General features: G+C 37.7%; 2 protein-coding genes across 6 annotated transcripts in view; one reads left to right on the top strand and one right to left on the bottom strand.

Annotated features, from left to right (window-relative positions):
• The first annotated feature begins 653 nt into the window (after positions 1 to 653).
• Positions 654 to 18,605, top strand: chd1l (chromodomain helicase DNA binding protein 1-like). Of its 4 annotated transcripts, none has more exons than XM_030132540.1 (27): positions 654 to 822; positions 1,009 to 1,121; positions 1,271 to 1,377; positions 1,484 to 1,595; positions 1,680 to 1,711; positions 1,825 to 1,906; positions 1,984 to 2,146; positions 3,358 to 3,513; positions 4,151 to 4,243; positions 4,327 to 4,423; positions 4,529 to 4,602; positions 8,372 to 8,482; positions 9,025 to 9,139; positions 9,403 to 9,556; positions 9,692 to 9,878; positions 10,108 to 10,253; positions 11,796 to 11,959; positions 12,042 to 12,235; positions 12,347 to 12,445; positions 12,551 to 12,621; positions 12,848 to 12,962; positions 14,131 to 14,239; positions 14,351 to 14,611; positions 16,266 to 16,347; positions 16,572 to 17,181; positions 18,098 to 18,196; positions 18,465 to 18,605. In XM_030132540.1, the coding sequence occupies exons 1-25, from the start codon at positions 729 to 731 to the stop codon at positions 16,698 to 16,700; spliced, it is 3,060 nt and encodes a 1,019-aa protein (XP_029988400.1). In that variant the 5' UTR covers positions 654 to 728; the 3' UTR covers positions 16,701 to 17,181; positions 18,098 to 18,196; positions 18,465 to 18,605. The 4 variants fall into 4 exon arrangements, with proteins under 4 accessions (XP_029988400.1, XP_029988401.1, XP_029988399.1 ...); XM_030132541.1 differs by having other exon boundaries at positions 16,266 to 16,343; positions 16,568 to 17,181; XM_030132539.1 differs by lacking the exon at positions 16,266 to 16,347 and having other exon boundaries at positions 14,351 to 14,644; positions 18,076 to 18,196.
• Positions 18,606 to 22,254: 3,649 nt separating this feature from the next.
• Positions 22,255 to 24,002, bottom strand: part of wwc3 (WWC family member 3) — a 42,433-nt gene continuing 40,685 nt past the window's right edge. For both annotated transcript variants that reach the window (XM_030132537.1, XM_030132536.1), the window contains exon 23: positions 22,255 to 23,709. In XM_030132537.1, coding sequence (XP_029988397.1) covers positions 23,643 to 23,709 — 67 coding nt within the window. In that variant the 3' untranslated portion in view covers positions 22,255 to 23,642. The remainder of the gene's footprint in view (positions 23,710 to 24,002) is intronic.

The following is a 24,002-nucleotide window of genomic DNA, read 5'->3' on the forward strand; positions in this document are numbered from 1 at the left end:
AAAAACAGAGAAAAACTCATACAAGAACTGCCATGAATTTATCACTGGGTCTTTATGGGTTACACAAATAATACATGAAAATAATAAATAAAAATAATCAAAAGTGTATCTCTTTGGCATTAAATATGAGCTTTTTTTTTTTTTTTTTTTTTAAATCTCTGCGTCGTTGAGGCTCTACAGTTATAATAATAATAATAATAATAATAATAATAATAATAATAATAATAATAATAATAATATATATTTTTTTATTTATCAGCACTTACAATAAAACTCAGATACTTAATAAGATTATTGAGAGCATTGTAAATTATGAGGAGGATCTTGAAGTGGATACACTGGTTAATTGGGAGCCAGTGAAGGTGTTGCAGGATGGGAGTAACTCGTCCCTTTGAGTAACTTGCACTTTGACTTCTAAAGAAGTCTCTTATGTAGACTTATCTTTTTTGGACATCCTGGCTGGGCCTAAATACCAAACACACACACACACACACACACACACACACGCACACACACACACACACACACACACACACACACACACACACACACACACACACACTGTGATAGAGTTAGCCTGCCGTGAGAGCCCTGCTTGACAGCGCGCGCCTTTAAACCTGGTGTCACGTGACTTTCCAGGAAGTGCCGGTCACAGAGCAGCAGGGGTTGAGTCCGTACATGTCTGAAGTGAAACAAGTTTTCTGTATATCAATCCTGTGTCTTCAAACATGTCAGACATTCTCACAAAAATAAAGAACAGTGTTGCCGCGAAAAAGAAGTCGACCCTGGCCCAGACCGACCTTCAGAAGTGGGGTTTGAGAGGTTCGACGTTATATGTTAGCTTAAAACTTTGTATCTCTTCATGTTAAGTTTTTAATTTATGTTAATGTCGGTGTTCACGTACTTGCATGTTTTCAGACACTGTATCTAATGGTCCAGTATTCATATGATAAGTTTAATATTATTTCTGCTTCAGCCATCTCGTTCGTCTGGTGCTGTGTATTACAGGGATCCAGCTGAGACCCTACCAGCTGGATGGGGTGCAGTGGCTCATTCAGTGTCTGGAAAACCAACAAGGATGCATCTTAGGAGATGAAATGGGGCTGGGAAAAACCTGCCAGGTGTGTGTGATCCATCAGCATTTACATCCAGTATAAAACATTTGTTGAACTCAGTGGTAGAAGAAGTATTCAGATCATAACATCAAGGCTTAAAAGGTGTCAAGGCTGCACATTGTCTGGTAAGAAGTCACAGTCTATGTTTTCTACAGACGATCTCTTTGTTGGTGTACATGTCTGGAGCTCTGGGAAAGAAGGGCCCGTATCTAGTCCTGAGTCCACTTTCTGTCATGGAGAACTGGAGAAATGAGTTAGAACGGTAAAAAATAAACCAATCTAACTATTTATTGAGTTTCATACAGTCTGTACTACAGCATATATTTAATCTGGTTGGAAACTCTAATTTGTGTGCTGCATGTTTACAGATTTGCCCCCTCCCTGACGGTTCTGTGCTATAAAGGAGACAAAGAAAGACGTGCAGAGATTCAGAGGGAAACAGACACACAGGACTTTAGTGTTTTGCTCACTACATATGAGGTTTGTGGCTGTTTTGTAAAAGAACGCTGGATAGAAGGTTCATTGTGATTGAAATTAATATGTTGTTGTTAACATCATTTTCAGCTTTGTCTCAAAGATGCATCGTTCTTGAAACGGTGAGTGTGTCACTAGAATTCTTACAAAGTTGCCAGGATTTCAGATGCATGAACTCTAGCATAGCTTTTGATTACTGTCATATATCAAGTCTCTTTTTTCATGTGTTTTTCAGGTGGAAGTGGAAGGTGCTGGTAGTAGACGAAGCTCACAGACTGAAGAATCAGAACTCACTACTTCACCAAACTCTGACACAGGTACTGACCTGCTTCAGATTGTTTTTTACTCCTTAATCTGCCACTACAGTTCTTTCCCTATTATGTTTTTGTTCTAGTTTTCAGTGGAGTTCAGAGTCCTGCTGACAGGGACGCCCATCCAGAACAACCTACAGGAACTCTACTCCCTGCTGAACTTTATTCAGCCCAGCATCTTCTCAGCAGATGATGTTGACAGCTTTATCAACTCTTACTCCAAAGTGCAGAAGCAACCTGCACTTGGTAAGACACACATTATTATTATTATTATTATTATTATTATTATTATTATTATTATGTCCTAATTGTGCAGTGGAAAAGCATAACCATTTCTGATTAAAGAATATATTTACAGACACACTGTGTGACTCAGTAAAAATAAATTTAAAAAAAGGAAAATCAGTTGCTGTAGAGTAGATATTGTATTTTCAGATGGTTTGTACGTGATTAATAGACATAAATGATCCAATAAGCAAATAACCTTTCCAAAAGACTTTATAGTTAGTAGTTTATAGTTTATGTATGTTTTACAGGTTCCTGTTCAACATTAGTGTTTTAGATTCATGTACATTTTTAATAATAGCTTTGACTGTATAAGAAGTTAGACATGCATGGGCTCATGCATTAGGATGTGCTAACCTAATGGTACAGTATGTGATAAAAAAAAAAAAGATCTGTAATCATGTATTTATTTTTATTTATTAGGATAAACCCCTTGAGATGTCCCTTCTCACTGTCAACATATACCACACAAAAACAACAGTGGAGTGACAAACTAATAAACACATAAACAAATCACAAAAAGAAATGGGAAAAATTAAATAAATACAAAAACATGCATATCTATATTAATAACAATGAAAAATGACAAAAATAATGACAAACAAAATAAAAATAACCAATACTATGACCAAAGTGGCCATCAATAAATGTATATAGAGTTTGATCTGATCACCAACTACATGTGAGTTTAAGCAAAAGAAATGTACACAGTAACAAGCTCATAAACAGCAAGAACATTCCACCTTAAAGTAAGAAGACAAAGCATGTTTAAATACAGTAATCAATGCAATGGATGTCAAATGAGCAGGTACATTATTCCAGTCTGCTGAAGCCAATGAATATGTCTCTTCACATTTAGCAATGGCCATCTAAGAGGATAATACTTTGTACAATAATGAGTAATTGACATAAAGGTTTTCTTGTCTGTAGATAGATGCCAACGTCACAGTATCATCCACTTGGCTCTAGCGCATGGCACGTATGAAACAAATATTGACTTTTGAAACTAAGTTTAATGAGAACTGGCTTGATATGGCTGATTACAACAGCATACAACAGAATTAATAATAAACATAATGGAACAAGAAGGAGTCAATGAATCTAGACAAAGAAACATCAACATATTGGAGTCTTTATGAATATGAATAAAAAGTCCTTTCTTCTGTTTGCAGCTGCTGAACTGCAAAGCATCCTGGAGCCTTTTCTGCTTCGTAGAGTCAAGTCAGAAGTGGCTGTTGATTTGCCCAAGAAGACGGAGCTGGTGGTTTATCATGGAATGTCAGCTCTGCAGAAGAAATACTACAAAGCCATTCTGATGAAGGACCTGGGTGAGACCTCTGCACTGAGATGTGACACTGAAAGTAGACACAGAAAGATGACTAATGTTATAGTTCTGCATTTTATTTCTTTCAATGTTTGTTTTGTTTGGACTATTTGTTAATTTCAGTTTAGTTTTTAGTTATAGTGGATAGTGGGTATAGAGGGTTGAAAGTATTTTTTTCTTTTGGAATGTTTTTTTCAGAGTTCATCTTAATCTTTTTCGTATAATGTGGTATTAGTTGAGGGATTAAAAAAAAAGTTAGAAAAACTGTGGTGTAATAAGAACTCAACAAAATATCCTACCATTTAAAACTATATTCATTTAGAACAGATGGACAACAATCCATAGAAGACAATTGGACAACTATTAACCAGAAACATTCAGCTGGAATCCACTCAGTATATTAGCTGTATATGTGAAACAAGGACAAACACTAAAAATCTTTTTATATAGTTTTTATTTATTTTGGCTTTGTAAAGGCACAATACAGTTAATTTTTTTGTAAAGTCCATTTTTTATTATTATTTCAGTTGACAAAAAATGTTTTTTGACAAAAATGTTTTCATTAATATAAATTTTGCTGAAGACACGTATAACATTAAGTGCCTCTTCAAGAAAATTTGACTCATAATATCTGCTTTCAGATGCTTTTGGAAATGAACAGGGCAGTAAGACGCGGCTGCTAAACATCTTGATCCAGCTGCGAAAGTGTGTTAACCACCCATACCTGTTTGACGGTGAGATGAGCTATTTAGTCCTAAAACAACACAAGGACAAATGTGAGTTGAATATAAAAGTCACATAAAATGCTTCCCATTAGGAGTGGAACCAGAGCCCTTTGAGATGGGTGAGCATCTTGTTGAAGCCAGCGGGAAGCTGAGCCTTTTGGACAACATGTTGACATACCTGCACAAAGGGTAGGTCACTACCTGTGCCCTCAATGCACCTCCTGGCACTTTGAGGTTCTGCTGCTTATTAAAACCTGTCTCATGTTGTCATTCTTTTCCTGTGTGCAACTGAAGGGGCCATCGAGTCCTACTGTTCTCACAGATGACCAGGGTGCTGGACATTCTTCAGGATTACATGGAATACAGAGGTGAGTAGTGGCAGCGTGAGGGTCAAGACTGAAATTTAACTCGACCATTAATTGTCATGATAGTAATTGTGATTTTTTAACAAGTGTTGTCTGTCCTATTAACTGTCCTACTAACACTGCACTGCAAGTCTAATAGTTTAATTAAGCACATAACTCTTAGTTATACAGAAGAAACACCATTTTTTTATATTTTGGAAATTATAGAATTATATTTGTGTTTGCAGTATTGAAATATCATTAAATTACAAAGTTCAACCTAAATAAACCAAATGTGGTGGACAAAAGAGGCCATGAATAAGAAAGGCCTTGAAAAGAATGTGTTAGTCTCACTTTATAATCAGTGATTCCAGATGATCATTAGTCTCATAAATGATCAGATTTGATTCTCGAACAAATACTTGCTGCAAAGGTGTTATTGTCATGCTGTTTATAGTACGTCACTGTTTGTAACAAATTAGAATCTAAAAACATAACCAGCTACTCACTATTTAGTGACATTTTAGGAACACGTTTAACTTGTGTTACCTTAACCTTTTATTTCTGCTCCTCCCAACCATATCCTAAAGTAAATACTATTGTCAAACTGTGGAACAACATGTTCAGCTCCAAAAATGTATTAGTTTGAGGTATTTTATTGGGTTACCTTTTGAAATGAATAAATGAATGAATGTATGTTTCATCTCACTGTATGTTTTAAGCTTTTATTTGCAAAGGTGAAAATGGAGGAAACACATAAGTGACATGACCTTCCGGTTCAGAGTTTCTGTGTTATTGTTTTATGACTGTCATAAATAAAGGCAGACTTTATAACCTTTATCTATTTTAGCAATAAGCTGGTTAATCATCACAGAACATGTAACACTAGCAGCAGCGTTATCTGATGAGTCCCTGGGAAATTGACGAAACATTCCTGATTTAGTGTAATTCAGATCACTGCTTCAGTGTAACACTTGGTGTGTGACAAACATGCATCAAGTTCAAAGCTTGTTTTATTTTACATAATAGTTAGAGCTGGCACCAAATTTGGTAGAGGCTCCCACCTTATAATTTGGGCTTTTCAGGAAAAAATGTTGCCAGGCCCAAAACTGAAATGTCAGATCAAGCTGCAAAGTCTAAATAAACCGCTGTGGTGCTCCTTCACCTCTGAACTCGCAGCAGAAGAAGAATGAGTCGCGGCAGGAAGATGTCATTAATTCTAGTCAAACGATGATAAATGATGTGAAAATAATTTTAATATATCTATTTTTTTTATTTTTATCACACTGTATTTACATAGGTGAGCAGAGACAAATGCAATTATATGAAATAATCTCAAGTATCTCATTTAATTGTGATCTATGTATAATATTGGCAGGTTCCTTTGCCATAAAAAGGAAAATAAATAAAAAAGAAACATACTGCACATTTCAAATTCCCAACTCTACAAAGACAAGATATTTACACTTCATTTACTTATTTTGCTCACACCTCAGTACAAGTATGACCTGTTACCTGTGTTTTGGCATCGAGCATTCAGTAATTTACACAAGTGCAGATTACATTTATTTATTAAGTATCACTAAGCATTTCTTATCCAGTGTTTCTAGTTACAAGGACTGATCACAACTATAGAGTTTTATCTCTAAGTCCATTTTTATACAGTATTGCTTGTTAGCCATCTTTCATGCACTAGATGGCCACAGAGAAACACTTGCGTTAAAAACATCAATTTTCATTGTAATTTTCATTGTTTGTAGATATTCTTACAGATTTTTCAAAGCTCTAAAAGCTATTTAAGTTGAAGTTTTGTATGTATGCGACATTTCACCCTGGACCAGTATCCATTATTTTATTTTTCATTGAATCTGAACCATATTTTGCTTTGACCTCATGGTTTGCAGTCACATAACCTGTACAGAATGCAGTTTTGTGCTCCCACAGTTTTAAAGAAAGTAATGCTGAGAGACATTGTTTTGGTTACACGCTTGATACATAACATCAAATAGTTTATTAATGAAAAAGATTTTTTATATTGAAGACTGAAACTCACAAACTGTGATGTGCCTTATGACCATTCTATGACAATGAAATGAGTTTCACCCAGATGTCCCTTTATTGCCATCTAGTGTATGATTTTAATAGTAAAGTGGAATCATACAAAATGCTGTATGAACCTTCATAGTGTATTGTATGTAATGAGGCTCATAAAGATATGACTATATTATATATTATATTGACTATTGTCTAGTACATATTGTACAAATTACTGTTAAAATTGTGTTTAATAGAGTGTTTTAATATGTCTTTAGATAGATAGATAGATACTTTATTGATCTTGAATGAATCCTTCAATGAATTCAATGTTGTTAGCTTCTCATACATTCCCGTTGCACTGTTTTCTCATATGATCTATAGTCAGTACATTTGCCCGTAGATGCTCGGCATCCTTGCACTTCAATGGGACTGAGTGGAACAGTTTTTTTCTTTGCCTCAAAACTGGACAGTAATTGGATAAATGCCACCATGTTGTCCCGCCCCCGGACGTTCGGCATCTCTGGGGGTGAATGGAGCTGTGGGTGGAGCTCGGCCTGGCTGGACGCCAGGCTTCCACGTGCTGATTGGAGGATCAGTCGAAAGGCTGAATCCCATTTGATTGACAGCTATTTTGAGATCTACTCCTTCAATTGACAGAGTTCAGTTTAATACTGTCACGCATTCTGCTTGTGAAATCGAGAGAGAAACCACTACGAAATTACTTGTTCATTTCTTGCACTGTGAATAAAACACACTCATTGTACTTCCTTGTTTCAATTTAACATAATTTCAACGTTTTCTTGTTTAGTTGGTACGATAAGGTCACTGACCATATTCTTAAAAAGGAACGGAGGGCCGAATTTATGTTTAAATAACTTGACTGTTTTTTTTATGTAAGCCGACAATGAGCTTCCCCTCTCTGAAAAACGAGCAGCCGCCACTGATATATATGTATATGTATATATGTATATGTGTGTGTGTGTGTGTGTATGTATATATATATATATATATATATATATATATATATATATATATATGTGTGTGTGTATATATGTGTGTGTGTGTGTGTATGTATATATATATATATGTATATGTATATATATATATATATATATATATATATGTATATATATGTGTGTGTATGTATATATATATATGTGTGTGTGTATATATATATATATATATATATGTGTATATATATGTGTGTGTATATATATATATATATATATATATATATATATATATATATATATATATATATATATATATATATATATATATATGTATATGTATATATGTATATTAGTATTGATAATTTCTTGTCTGCTACTTTTATTATACTTGCACGGACTAACTGTAACACACAATAATTTCCCCTGGGATTAATGAAGTATTCTGATTCTGATGTACTTCTGATTGAGACTAGACTCATGGGAAAAGAAAAGGGAATGGTTCACCAGTTTGTTGGAGCCAACCCTCGGCTCCATGGTGCAAATAAATGAATATGTATTTTTCAGTTCTTCTTGACTTGATAATTTATGATTTGTTGCTGTTTTTACAATTTTATAGAATATTATGCTTTAGGTCCAGATGGACTGGGTCTGACTGACAGCTTCCTCCTGCAGAACAGCTGTCTGTGCCATGTAACACAGCTGGATGCTTCTGTTTTAATGCATCTTTTATGACGACTTAAGAACATGATCATAATCTTGCTGAATTTAACATGCATCATGCTGATTTGAGCTTTTCTGCTCAGGTTATAGCTATGAACGACTGGATGGATCTGTCCGAGGCGAAGAAAGAAATTTAGCAGTGAAGAACTTCAGCACCCAAGATATCTTTGTCTTTCTGCTCAGCACCAAAGCAGGTGAATAAAGTCTAAGGGAAGTTAAAGTGAAATTCACCAGCAGTGGATGCAGTCAGGATGATGGAAACATTTATTTGGTAGAAAAAAAAAAAAATGTTGAAAAATTGTAGCATAAGACACTGATATGATAGTTAGTGTAAATTGCTCAAGAGCTGTTTTGAGTATGCTTTTAGAATTGATCTAAATGGTGAACATGTCTTCTACACTACACAGTAGTCTAGATAAGAGAACTCAACATTATTAAGTTACAGTTGGCCTGAATTGCACTTGTGGCTTTCCTGTATATCTGAATGTAAAGTTGCATTCACAGAAGAGATGAGGGAGGAAAGGGTGATGATCACACAGAGATAAGAGCTGCAGCACAATAACACACTGATGTGAACAAGATTATGTGAGAGAAGTTAGAGGAATTGTAGGTCATGTTGCTGTTCATCACTGTTTGTGCTTATTTCTACTTTTTACCTGGAATAGGAATAATTTCTTAATTGTGTTAATGTGTTATTTGAGCTGCTTTGAGGCTTCATCATAAGCTGTCATTCCAGGTGGCGTGGGTATGAACCTCACAGCTGCTGACACTGTCATTTTTATGGATAGTGACTTCAACCCTCAAAATGACTTGCAGGCTGCTGCACGTAGCCATCGCATTGGTCAGAACAGGTGACAGTCATTACACTTTCCCCCTAAAAGGCTAAATGATGAGTTTTGCTTGGTTTATCTTTCTGAAGGACTGTTCTTTATTGTTTATTGTTCATTCGCATGTATACAAGACAATAAAACATAATAATAAAAACAGTAAAAGACATGCCGGAGAAGCCAAAAAAACAAAATGGTTTGTCGTGGGCCTCCCCAAAGACTTGAAATAAAAAAGTATTAGCAGTGTCTAATAATGATAATGATATGTTCTTATAAAATCTTCACAGGCCTGTGAAAGTGATCCGCCTTCTGGCAAGAGACACAGTGGAGGAGATCATGTACTCTCGAGCTTTGTCCAAGCTGGATCTCACTAATACAGTTATTGAAGAAGGACGCTTCTCTTTGCTGGATCAAGTTCAGTCTGCTGCTGCAGGACTGCAGGTTTGTTCACCTTGACATCTCCACACCACCTTATCAATATCCTGTAAATACTGCAGTTCACAGTTCATGTATCTACACACATTTCTTTGTTACAACCCCTGAAGTCACTCTAACTTCCTGCCCCCATCCCAACAGCTAAGTGAGATCTTGAAGTTTGGAGTAGATAAGCTTTTGTCATCAGATGAAAGCTCTGTACAAGATGTGAAACTGGAGAATATTCTCGGTCCATCACGAGATGGTCTATGGGTGGATGATGAACACAACACCATTGCTGAAGGCAATGAAGAAGATGAAGAGGCAAGCTCTGAATCGGACGGCCAGAGTATGTTTTATTATCAAATTACACCGTTCTAAGGACAACATTAGTATGTTGTTTGTTTGTTTTTTTTTCATTTTACTTTTGGTTCTAACTTTCCAAACATGTAGTCACCACTTAAGAATGTACACCACAGATTTAATCTATGAGGTCATATTAATTTATCCAAGTATTTGTCAAATTTACTACATCTGAACACATTGCACTGATGATTAAATGCTGTCCTGTCTTTTAGACCATATATACTTCTTTGAGGGGAAAGACTACAGTAAGGACCCGAGCTCTGCAGACCAGAAGAGCTTTGAGCTTCTGCTGGAGGAGCAGCTGGAGGAGTTGCAGAAAGCTAAAGGAGAGGGACGAGCTCTGAGGCACAAAGCCGCCGTAAGATTCGGTCTCTTTCACTTCTAACTAGTAAGAGCATGTTGTGAATATTTTCTCATCAGCCATGATTCAGTGCACTTAGCTAAAGGCACCCTGCCTCCCAGTAAAATAACTGTCTTTTGATTTTCTCTTCAGATATTTGTACGCAAAACTAGACCCAGCGGCCTTTTTTTATGACATGAGGCTTGATGTGAAAATGGGTCATGTTAACACCTGTTTGGCCTCTTAGGTGCTAACAAAAACAAGATTATCATTTGTTACCTTGAAGTTTTAATCTAGTGAGAATCTCAGACTTGTTACAACTGAGCCAAGATTTAATGAAGTTAAAGTGAGAGGTGGAGTTTAGTTTAGAGAACAGTCTTACTAAGTTATAGAGACTCCAGGAGGGAACTAGTAAGAGAGTGACGAATAAGATGATGTAGGAAATGTTTACTATGTCCTTCAGAATATAGTGAATTTTTGGTATTTACAATTTTCTTTTTGGGTATTGTGGCTGCTCCATGCTGTGTTTCCAGCATAATTGAAACATAAAATAGTTCATCAACAAGCAAACCAGCCCTCCAGAATGTGCAGCTGTATCTTAAGTATGTTTTGAAAAGGAAGTTCTGTAGGCATTATGTGTAAATGCAACAGACACAAAACTGCATCAAACAGCCTCAGAACTTTCAGTTCAGATTTGGCTTGAATATTGAATAATGTAAAAGGCAATTTGGCTGTCAATATTTTAGCTATATACAAAAACTACTGGACAAAGACATATGCTTTAATGTGTGGAATCAACCGAAGTGCTGTGACTTCCAACCACAGGACAAGATGTGTGATCCTCTTTAACACAAAAATGTATTTTTAAATTAAACTAATACAAAAAAGGAAGTGACTTCAGCAGTGGTCTAGTGGTCCCTGGAAAAGTCGGTACACTCTAAATTTTTTAAAACCTTTTTTTTTTTTTTTTTTTTTTTTTAAGTAGTCCAGAAAAACGCTGTTTTAGAATCAGTGACATATAAGACTACTCTATTTAGTTTACCCAAAAATCCATCAGTAGTATTTGCTCACCATTATAGAATTATCATGACTTGATCAGGAGCAGTTTGTAGGTATTACTGGTCACACAAGCAGCTGCATGAATGTAAATGTATTCAACATGAGGCAAACATAGGATACTTGATTACATGACTTGGACTAAAAACCAGCATTAACCCTGATTTGATTAAACTAACAGAGTTTTAGTTATTATAGTGCACAGTATTTCAATATACAAATGACTCTGATTTGTACATGAAATAATTGGGAATGCATACATATTTGCAATTAAGATGTAATTTAACTGATGGTAGTGGCTCGTACACATCTGTTGTGTTGTATTCAGAAATGTATATGATTGAAACTGTTCTTATTTAAAGATACTGTGATAATAATATAATGATGATAATTTTTTCACAAAAGGGAGAAGAAAATCTGTTTATGAAATAGAAACAAAATAAAGTATCAGTGGTATCAGCAGTGGCTTTCTTTGAACTTGTACTTAAATCTTTTCACTTTCAGGTTTCGTTGTCGATGTCACTTGGGATTCCCACCCGGAAGAGGAAACCTCTTACTGAGGCTGAGCTGGAGCTCAGACGCCAGCGGAGGGAGCAGGCTGCAGCGAAGAGAGCCAAACTTCAAGAGGACATGAAGAAGAAACAGCAGGAGCAGAAATATAAGAAAAAGTAAAGATTTGTCTGACACATATGTTCTCTTTTTCAGACCACGTTTGACACAGTTATTAATCAGTTTGTATTTGTCACACAGAATGGCATGGTGGGAATCATGTGGGTACAGATCACTGTGCTTACAGTCTGTAGACAGTGAGGAAGAGGAGGAAGAGGAGGATGAGAGCAGCGTATGCTCCACAGACTCTGACAGCACAGATATCCACTACGTTCTGGGGGATGTGACTCATCCTCATGCTGCTCAGGGAAATGCTATCATTGTCCACTGTGTTGGTATGGACTCTAGATCAGCAAACCCTTTTTTTTTTTTTTTTTTACAGCATTTTCTTGAAACAGGAAGACATATTTAAAAGGTTTATTTGATAACAATGTTCTTTCACGTAGATGACTCAGGCCGGTGGGGCAGAGGAGGGCTGTTTACTGCTCTGGAGGTGAGATCAGATGAACCCAGGAAGAAGTATGAGTTGGCTGGTAAAATGAAAGGTAAGGTCGGCCATGATTACATGTATTTTTATTACTAATTCTTTGAGATATTATTGTAGTTGGATCCATAACTTACTGTTTTAAAGTGCTCATCACTGGTTTCAGACTTGGACCTTGGAAACGTGCTGCTTTTCCCCATCGATGACAAACAGTCCAGACTGGACGGCCAGGATCAGGTTGGCTCCATCAAAATTCAGAGAAATTAAAGCTCAGCATCCAGGAAATGCACGATCAATTCACGATGCATGCTTTTTCGTAGTATTGATCAAAAGCGTGTTATACCGATCTTGGGTTCATGTGCGGTGACAGAACTGAGAACTCATAGCAGAAAGGAAAAAATAAATTGGTGATTATGGTGAGATTATACCTAAAACTGTTTCCATCTACTTCCTCTTGCCTCAGTTGGCCCTCATAGTGGCACAACAAAGAGATAAAGCAAACAACTTATCTGGGATCTTTCTGACTGCGTTGGATGAAGGGCTAAAGAAGATTTATGCTGCAGCCAGAAGAAATAAGGGTACTGACATGCACCTCAGTCATCTTTACCATCTACTTTTCTCATTGCTTAGACACTATCTGAATCTATAGGCATGTTTTGCACACTAACTACAAACTAAAAACCAAACTTGTGCAAAAGCAAGCAATTCCTGTGAAGCTTGTATAGTAAACATTGTGTTTTTGCACCAGTACTGTACATACTAACCATGATTTAAGTAAGCCCCAAAAACACACTCAAAAGCACTTGTAGTCTTTGGTATTTTTCTGTGAGCAGGACAATTTGAAATAAAGTACACACATGCACACAGGTATCAAAATGTGTAAAGTGTAGAATATATAAACACAGTACACTATTAATGCAAGTAATCAGGGTTTTTTAAGTTTTGAAAACAAAAACTTATGTGATTGAATAGAAAATCTGCAAAACTTAGGCTATATCTGCTCATCAGTCTTCATCCACATGCATTCAGTGTCACAGCTTTACTTGAGGTTTGTTGTTAAGTGAAGAGCCGAGAACATGGCCTACGTTTGAGGTAAATAAATGCACCAGCTGCAAGTGTAAATGGTTTCAGTTTCAGTGTGATTAGTGTTTAAGTGTTTATAAAATCTGTAAGTAGTGATGAAGCTATTTTTATTTCTGTAAGTTAAGGATTTGAGAGGGATTTATTTAAAATAATGTAAAAACAAGTTCAAGCCTTTTTATATGAAGCCAGCTCTTAAGCGATCATCTCACATTTTGATTATAATAAATTCTTTGTGAGGGTGGAAACATAGGAGGGCCATGTAGCTCCTTAAAATACATGATGAAAGCAGCAAGTCTGATAATTGTTAGACTTGACTGACAAGATATGCAGGATGCGCTGTGTGTTGTGTAGGTGGTGTCACCTGTGCAAAACAAATTCTTGCGATCACATTTACTGCAGAACAACACGTGAAGAGTGTCTGATTTACCTCAAGTTTGAGGTTAGGAAAATTACAGATTCGTGCCTCTTGGTCACCTTACATATGATGTTTACATTTGAGGTGAAAGTAAATCTTTCATGCAGACTTCTCTGACAGTTGACCTACCTTCAGTTCAGCCTGAGTGTAAACATAGCAAATGAAGGAGGTTATAGATATTCTTCTCTTGTTCTTGTGCTTCATATTTGCATTTTTATCTTTTATCTTTTTTTCTCTCTCCCACAAAGCAAGTGTTCATCTCCCACGCATCGGCCACTCCACCAAAGGTTTCAACTGGTACGGCACAGAGAGACTCATCAGGAAACATCTGGCTTCCAGAGGTGTCCCCACCTTCATGTATCCTCATCATTTCTCAACATACAAGCAAATCTACAGTGTGGTATTTCTAAGAATCTTTTGCTCTGAACAGAAGATGTAGTTGTTTACCATCCTTAAACCAAACGACAGATACTATCACAGCAGGACTACCAGGAAGGCAGCTGTGCCTCAGACGTCTCCTCCTGCCGCCTCAGTGTCAACATCCCCCCCTGAACCGCAGAACAGAGACGAGCTGAGTGATGCAGAAGAAGCAGAAACCCCCGGACCCTCTGCACTTCCCCAGAGCCACAAAGCTCCCCCAGAGCTGCCCAGCTTCATGAAGGGAGTCCACGTGTTCTTCTACAACCTGCCTGCATCAGACAGGAAGAAGCTGGCACGCTACCTCATCACATATCCTTTAATTCTTACAATCAGCGTCTGCAGGTCACGTGACTCTTAAATCATACATACAGTAATAATGATAGGCCTATCTCTGACAAATAAAAAATAATTTTCTCCTAATTCCTTTTGGAGCCACAAAGAGTAAGCGATCATTCATATGGTCAAAATCATGCATGTTTTACAATAATATTAACCCATAAAGACCCAAACATCCATCACCGAATACCTGTTGATCCACTAATCCTATCAATCCATGTAAATAATTGGTGTGAAATACAGTTTGTCATCTTTTCATGGTCATCAGATATGATCCATTTGGACGTTCAGAGGCTCCGTAGTTACCGTGGATACACCGTCATCTTCTGCAACATTGATTCACCAGTAAAACCCATTTGGTTGGATCAGTGACAGTGGATGGAGACACTGGGTTTATGTTCAGTTATTGAGAGACTGAACTGAAAAAGTCACTTTTTTTTTTTTTGCAGTTTTCTCGGTTTTTGATATAATAACCCTTAACTTTATTTTGAAGTTTTATGTACATCTACATGATGTGTGAATTCAGTATAGGAAAATATATGATTTATACTGATAAATTAGAAAATACAGAGGATAATATTGTAAATAAATGGCGATAAATCACTTAAGAAAGGTTAAATATAGAGAAAATTTCACTTGGGAACTGACATAAAAGTAGCACTGGGTCTTTATGGGTTAAAGAAATCAGCACGTATACTGTATTGTTTACAAGCCTTTTACGGGATAGTTAACAATTGTACAATTTGGGATTTGATAAAGAAATGCAGATATACAGACACTAAACCCAAGGGTATTTATTGAACATGATTTTTGCTATTTCCTTCCATTAAAGCTGGATCAGGGGTAAGAGCACAAAACATGAGCATGATCAACCATTATTTTTCTGCCTAGTAAGAATTTTGTCACATTTTCTTCTTTAGCTTCTTTAGTCATGGCTCAGTGATAAACTGATTATATTTTGGTGGCCAAAAGTCAAAGGTCGAACTCTATGTGGCCGCACAAACATGAGATAAATTCACAAACAGATTAAGATCAAGCATCGCATCTACTTGATGTTAATGTATATTTCCACTGACCAACATGTAGTTTAACTAGATTAACTTTTAACTATATTCCTTGATAAACTCTACATCTACACATGGTAGCATACAGTACTGCTTCAGGCCACCACTCGGTTTTATGTTATGTTTAAGCTATAACATATGATGATGAGGATACAACTGGAATATATTCAGGAAAAATGTGTAGGGAACAAAATCAGTTTCTACAGATCAGAGTATATAGTGAACTCTTTGGACAACATGAGATTTACAGCATTAATCTTCAGCTGTTCCATTCAAAACGTCAGATGTTTCATGTTTAAGAGACTTTTTATGATGTCAAAGGAGATTACACCAAGTACTGACTTTTGCCTTTAGAAGCCTGTATTTGTGTGTGTTGTGTACGTATTTGTGCACATATCTGCTGTATTTTCTTGTTGCTTAATGAAGTAACTGGTAAATAAGTATGCACACTATTTACAACCTCCAAAAACAGCCAAATTAATGGTGGCCTAAGGCTTTTGTACTGTTATCTGTATTACTGTTTTGTGACATTTAAATGACCCAGCTCCTTAGCTTCAGTGCACTTATGATGGAGATGAGGAGGAGATCATGAGTTCAGAGGTCACCCACATAGTTGCAGAGGTGGAGAACAGCGTTCACTCGCGGGTTTGTATCATCCTGTGGTTCACCGAAACTCATCTGACCTACGGCTGTGCTTCCCCTGATATTCATCGCTCACTGACATTTTTTTAATATGGAAATATAGATTAAGACTGCTTCAGATGTTCAAGCTGCTAGTTATCAAAGCAGAAGCAGTTTGTAAAACAAAAAAAAACAAACAACAAAAAAAAAGACAGCAGTAGTGATCATTTTTGTTTGATGTGAAACAGGAGCTGCAGGATCTGGTGGACCAGTACCCTCAGGCTGTACCCGTCCACAAGGCCTGGATGGAGTCCTGCTTCTCTAAACAAAGAAGAGTCGACACTGTGCAGTTCCTCCACCTGCTCAGACAACACTAATTCATTTTTACTGCATTTTATTTGTAAACTTTATACTTTTAAGCTTGAATGAATCTGACTGATTGTGGAAAAATACCAAAAAAGGTAATTTATGGAAATGTGTGTGCTGCTTTATTGGGGTTTGTGTTGACGCATTATGAACTACACTTTCCTCAGTCATGTAGTAACACAGTCAGGGTTTGTGTAATAAATTCATCGTGTCATAAATCTGCAGTGTATCGCGTGTCAGCCTCCTGTTACACACACACAGACACACGGTGGATTAAAGGTGGAGCATCAGCCGGGGCGGTGCTGATCTGCGCCAAACTACAAGAACTAACTAACCTTCGTCGACTTTATTTTTCCATCTGTGCTGAAAAGACGACAAAAAGGACACTTCCACAATTTTGCGAGACTAAAACCCGTTGTGTGTTGTATTTTACATTAAAGGCGCGGGGGCTTCACGGACCTGTAGGAGATTTGACAACTTGACGCAGCGACGGTGAGTTGCGTAAAGTTATTAAATGAGACTCAACATAATTAAATTGTTCTATCGGCGGCATTTTGAAGACTTAATGTTCTAGGTAAATATTAGTGCTCATAAATAGTAGGAGGAAGTTAATTTAAAAGTTTATTCAATTTCATTACTAATTAAAAACCTGACAACAGGTTGTAAAGTGGTGAATTACTGGATACACTGATGTAAATTGTCCAGATATTGACAGGAAGTGTCGTTTTTATGTCAAAGTGCAGAATGTCTGCGAATAATAAGAAGTCGGAGCTACATGTGGGTCAAACAGTGGAAAGTGTGAACAGCAGTTTGTATGTGACCACAGAGCCGCTTCTAATGAATGTGTATTTACATTTACAGGAACAAGCAGACGTGTGTTTGGAGATAAAACCACTTAAAGTGAAACAGATTTGAACCCAACTAATTCCATGTCTAGTGCTAGACTGGTGGAGAAAGTGTTGGTTAAAAGACACATTTCCGCATCCTTTTATTTTCTAATTACTAAACTCCAAACAGCTCAGGTTGTATACATGTGTGTATAATCTGTGTCATTTAATTTCAGTCATTGCTGTATGTTATCGTTTATCAGACATGTAATTACTCAGAAATCCAGAGGTACCTTTAATCTGCTGGAAGTTTTGTGGTTGCATTTTTCATCAGTCTTGTTTCTGCTGGTGATAAACATCATGTTCTTATTCCCACATGAGTTGTGAGTTTGTCTCCATAGTATTAGCCACCAAACGTTGACAGAAAGTCCCCTGTGTGGGAGACACTGTCATGTACGACATGAGCCTCATGCAAATGAAGAGGATACCAGAGAGAATGGAAATGGCTGAGCTCATGAAAAAGAAACATGTATCTATGAACTTCACTGAATCTTTACAGTGACGCTTGTGGATTTGGACAGACTTTTAGATGCAGCTGAAACCAGACACACATGGATGTCAGGAGGAAGAGGCCCAGTGATGCTGCCCACTTCCATCTGTCCCTCCTCTGCACTGTTTAGGTGAGTCCAGTAACAAGGTGTCAGCACAAAAAAAGCAGAACACTGCTTAAAATGACATGTTTGGTTGAAGTTGATGAACTAATGTAATAATTTTTAAATTACATGAATGTAGTTACAAACAGCCACATGGGATGAGGTGATCATTAATGTGTGGAAGTTTGTGAATGACTACAGTTTCATTTCAAGTGTCATATCTTGTTTGTCTTGATCCACATTCTTCTGTCTTAATGAAAAGACTTAATTCAGTATGTTTTCAATATGTTGACAGTCACACAAGTCATTGGGGCGGGTATCAAAACAACCATCATAACACCCCTGAGGAGGATGATGAAACCATGAGCACACAGGAGCCACATGCCAGTGTTGTCCACAAGCAGGACTTCAGCCCAAACCCTGGGGGGTATGGGTCCCTTCCGGACGCCATCACCTCTCCAGATGACTCTCTGTTCAGCAGACTGAGGTTAGACACAGAGCAGGAGCCCAAGTACAGGCAGGCTGTCCCCCGCCACCCTGGCCCCAGCTACTGCTCCTACCAGCCCCCTGTGTACGGCCAGCCCACCCCCTTCCCCAGCCAGGCCGACGGCCCCTGGCCCCACCCCAGCTATGCCAGCAGCTGGTCCCCCGGTTACCCCAACAGCCTCCCGTCATGTCCAAGTCCCAAAGATTTCTCCAGCTGTTCTGGGGAGAGCTGCCAGTCCAGGTACAAGTTCCTGTCCCTTCCCAGTGGACACAGCACCAGTATGAGCCTCCTGGAGCAGCCCCTGTCCCTGCGCTCCAACCCCCCCTCTGCTGACTTCTGTCACCATACTCTGTCTCCATACTCATGCTCACCGCAGGGGGCTCCCTGCTGTGCCCAGTGCCCCGCAGAGGCCTTTAACAGGGCACCTAACAAACCCCTCTGGCCTCAGTACCACCCAGGACCCGGGCCACACTGTAAGTATGAGCCCAGACTAACAACACAGAAGCTTTGTTTGTGGGAAATTAGCCTAAAAGGGAAAATAGTCCTTTGAAGTGTGTTTTTTATAAGAAAGTAACTTCATTTTGTCTATGATATTTCTGTTAATATTGAGCTACATTTAATCAGTAACCATTTATTTATTTATATTTAAAGTTATTTCACAAAATAACTCAGCAGGGGAACAGAATTGTTTTCCATATTTTAAGGTTGAGACCAGTTGTGCAACTTTTCACTTTAAGAATATTTTGCCCGTCTTAAACGCCTCTGTTTTTGGTGCTTGTAATAAGCACAACTTGCCCAGATTTGGTCATATTTCCATTAGCTCCACTATGGTTTTCATATTGGAAAATGTAGCCAGTTAAAACTTACCTACCTCATTGGTAGCTTCTGTTCTGATCAACACTAGATGATTTACTCATCCTGGTGGATGTCAGTCACAAAAATGACACAAGCAGTAAGCACTGTGAAACATGTCTTATTCTGTCTCCCCTACTTTAGATCCAGGTGACTTCAGGCTTCCTGGAGTGGCATACACACAGATGTGAGTCCAGTTTTTTGCTTCATGTGAAACATGTCTGATGAACATGTACCTTGACGGTTGTTTGTGACTGAAAATAGTTTCTGATTCTATGCAGTGGCCACAAAGCTCCGGCCAAAGAGAAGCACCCTCCGTACAGCACCCCACTGTCTCTGGAGCAGAGTAAGTCTTCTCATCATTATCCAAACTTCTCTGTCCTTCCTTCGGTATTTACTCATTGCTCTTGATTACAGGGAGGGTCTTTGTCACGTATGAAGCAGACAACGAAAAGCACGTCAACGAGATCATCAACTTTGTTGCTCTGCTGCGACACAACGGTTTTGATACTCATGTATGTACACGTTTCTTAAAGGTTTTGGCACAAAAACAGTTTGATACAACCTACCTTCTGGGTCTAATTTGCATTTTTCTGAGGGCTGATTAATGTTTATATTTGTTTCAGATCGACCTTTTTGAGCAGCAGTTCAGGAGCATAAGCAAGATAGACTTCATGGAGCGGTATCTCAGTGAGGTGAACACACGTCTTTGCTGAATAAGTCACTCTTTGTCTTGTTTCATGTACAAGAGTTAAAAAGGAGTCTGAAATATATTTTACTTTAGATATTGAAGTTTTAGGATGAATTGTTTTAGTATTAAGTAGTTATTGTTTTAACATAGGATTCTTTTGTTTAATCTGTTGTATGTCAATAATGTTAATAGTGAGTTCTTTGTGACCAGGATTTATGTAGTACTCTGTTATAGTATGTTATCACGAGGTTAAGCTTGTTAAGATAGGAAACATCTGTCTGCACAAGAGTTAAGTAGGCTCTGTTCTTCTTCTAGATACACACATAGTGTTGTCAAATATAGGTGATAAGGGTAAACTTATTGTTGGCAGAAGTTTACTTACAGTTAAGGCCCCACATCTGTTTGATCTTTTTAAATAACGCTAAGTTAAAGACCAACCCATTTGTAGGGGTGAGCCCACCCATAGGGCCAGTAAATGTAGATTTCATGTATTGTTCGGGGCTCATTGTCTTTGAGTCCTCAGCACTGAGTGTCCACCTTATTTGTGATCTGAATACATTTTGTCAACTTTGAGACCGATCTGAATCCAGACTTGTCCTTAGAGCTTCCAATAAAAGAACATGTTAACAAGTCAGGAAGCACATGTGTAGTCTCCAAATGGGAAAGCTGTTTCATCATCTTTACACTTCAAAGTAAATCCAGCCCCACTCTCTCTTATAATGTGAAGGCTCCTTATCTGTCTGCAAGAGCGAACATGTTCTATAAAGCAGTTTAGTTGTAACAGAAGAATGAAAACAGCTTGTTCACATGCTGCACTGTAGACATGGTTATGTTCTTGTCTTACGTAGAAAGAGTACCTGATCATCATCATCATCAGTCCGAAGTACTACAACACAGTGACAGCCTCACCTGTTGGCCTTGAGAATGACGAGCGGACGTTCAACACAGTCTACATACACAAACAGGTCAGCATTTACTAACACTAATGTTTTAAAACTGGTGAATCATTACAACTATTTACGTATTTCTACATGTGTGTATTATTCAGCTTCAGAATGAATTCATCCAGAATGGGAGTAAGAATTTCAGGTTCATTCCCATTTTATTCCCTGGGGCGAGAAAGGTAAGTTTTATGATCCATGACATGTAGAATAATATCTGAGGTAACTTGTGAGTCTCCTTATCGTCTCATTCTGCTGCTTTGTTTTCATGTCAGTGTCACGTCCCAAACTGGCTTCAGAACACGCATGTTTACGGATGGCCACGTGATCGGGATGACATCCTGCGGCGGCTCATGAGGGTGGAGAAATACAACCCACCTCCTATTGGGGAGCTACCAACCATTGTTTCCATCCCCATCTAGTAAAGTCAGATGTGCAGACACAGACTGGACTGAAATCAGTGACGTTCGCTGTCCATTCTTTCCTAGGGGTTAGTGTGTTAACGTGAGACTTACTGTGATGCTGAGGTGAAAATGTAGCAGATTTATTCATCTCTGTGTACAGTGACACGTCTGTGGTTAAACTGAGGCTTACCTATTTGGAACACAATGAAAGCTGTTGAATCTGAGTTGTAGATTTTTTAATAGAGCTCACAGGTTTTCTATAATGGGACGTACGGTACAAATGGTGTTAATAGTGTGATGACTGTGTATTTAGAGTGAATACTTCTGATTATGAGCTGTAAACATTGAAAGATAAACCCCTGGTACACACTGCCTGTTATATTGTCTTTCTTATTACAGTAATCTAACATAAACAGCTGTCAAACTGTTCCTGTAAACCTGTAATAGGCAGCATCAGAGGTATACATCATATTAAATTATAATTGCACTGTCATCATCTGCATTATTTTCATTTTTTTATGTCTGAAGAAGCTGGTTTATCCAGGTAGAAATTTCCTGGATGGTTGTTTTAAGCCCACAATATTTGTTCACAACACAAATAAAAGCAACTGTTATGTCAACTGAAGGATTACGTTTAAGTTTACAGACTCTGCAAATTGGTGTTTGACTGTATTGGAACAAAAAGAACCACTGAAACAAACATAAAAGGCAGTAATGTGAAGTTTAGCCTTAATTCAGAAAAAAGGGTTTTCATTGGTTTTGATTCTAAAACTGATGACTTAATTTGATTAAAAGTACACCAGTACAAGTCTGACAGTCCAAAAGTTGGACCTACACTAATGTCTCCTCTGGGAAATGCATAAATTACCATTTATGAGTAAAGTCAGACAAGCACAGGCCTAGGACTGGTTTACCTGCAGGGCCTTGTGGGCATTTTTTAAATAGCAAGCTGCATTTTTCTGTTGGGAATGAGCCACAAGAATATGAACATTTAGGTGTGCTCTGCTATTTTCACAAAGCCTAGAGCCTATTGTGTTTACGTCTCCAAACTCACTCATTTTAATGCAGACAGAGAGCAGAGAAGTAGAGTCACAGTAGTGACATTTTTCTGCTCCTCAGCTTCTAGTGGCTTATGTGGAAAGGCTCTAACAGGATGTCGTACAAAGTGAACTAGCTGACAAAGCTGCCTCCCCGGTGTAGGGCCTCTTCACAATCGGCAGGTTTACACTCAAGTGGGTCAGCAAAACCCGCCTGTGGTTCCAAACAAATCACGTGTCGTGCTGTGACACAGTTTAAGAAAAGGTTTGTGCGAGTGGCACAGAAAGAGTTCTTCGTCCCAGGAGAGGTCAGTCATTAAACCTGCCAGGTTTTACTCCCCGCTGTCGCACATGTGACTGATACCAAGTGTCGAGATATGGTTTAATGGTTTTATCTTCACAAGAGGTAACACTGCAGATGTTCATACAGACATCATAAAAAAAATCTGAAAACAGTGTCTCATATATTCATCCATATATTGAAAAGTATATGAAATAATATTAATTTTAATAACATAACAAAAGACATTGACATTTGTAATAAAAGTGGATTACAAAGTGACATTTTATGTAAATAACTCTTAAGAATTAGGTAACAGAAACAAAAATCAGACAATAGTTCCATTTTACTGTATGTAAAAACACTGAAGTGCTATTTGTTCAAAGCTACAAAATACACTTAAAAAGCAGGAAGCGTTTTTAATTTCCTTCAAGGAAAAGTACTATAAAATAAGTTACAGTACAGTGAATTATGTCCAAACCGACTTTTGTTCCCGTCTTCCAGCCTTTTTTAAGCACAAACAACAGAAGTAAAGAGATACTGTTTTGTTATGAAAGGCGCTTTCCCCAAAAAGGAAATGAACAGCCACGCTGTCATCAAATAACTGTGTCTAAGGTGTTCTAGTATAGCCGCACAAACACTTCTCAAAATGTGAAACCTTCTTATCTTCATCATCTGTGTGTCACCCATGTGTCCTCGACTGAAAAGGTCTTTGTACTTCATGAGCTCAGAAAATTCGACAAATACTTCATGTTTAGTCACATAATACAGAAACAAGCACTCATACATCATCAGCTGGCAAAGGAGGTATGTTGAACCTTGGTCTTGTGAAAAAAGCCATCTTCTCTCTGCAAAAAAAACCCAAAAACATTCATTTAATACACACCTGGCATTATTTTGTGGAAAAAAGTCAAGGTCCTTCAAACAGTTTATGGAAGGAAGGAACAAAACCAAACAAAAACCTAAATTTCCCAGCATTACATGGTAAATTTATGAGTAGGAAAATGTACATATCATGCAAAATAGAGGTGGTACATTTATGAGGAAAAACTCAACCATTCTGAGGTTATAATGCTGTAAATCTGTGAGGAAAACACTCAAAATACTATAGCGGATACATTTATAGGAAAAAAACTGAATA

Source organism: Sphaeramia orbicularis, chromosome 4 (assembly GCF_902148855.1).
Source record: "Sphaeramia orbicularis chromosome 4, fSphaOr1.1, whole genome shotgun sequence".
Lineage (NCBI taxonomy): Eukaryota > Metazoa > Chordata > Actinopteri > Kurtiformes > Apogonidae > Sphaeramia > Sphaeramia orbicularis.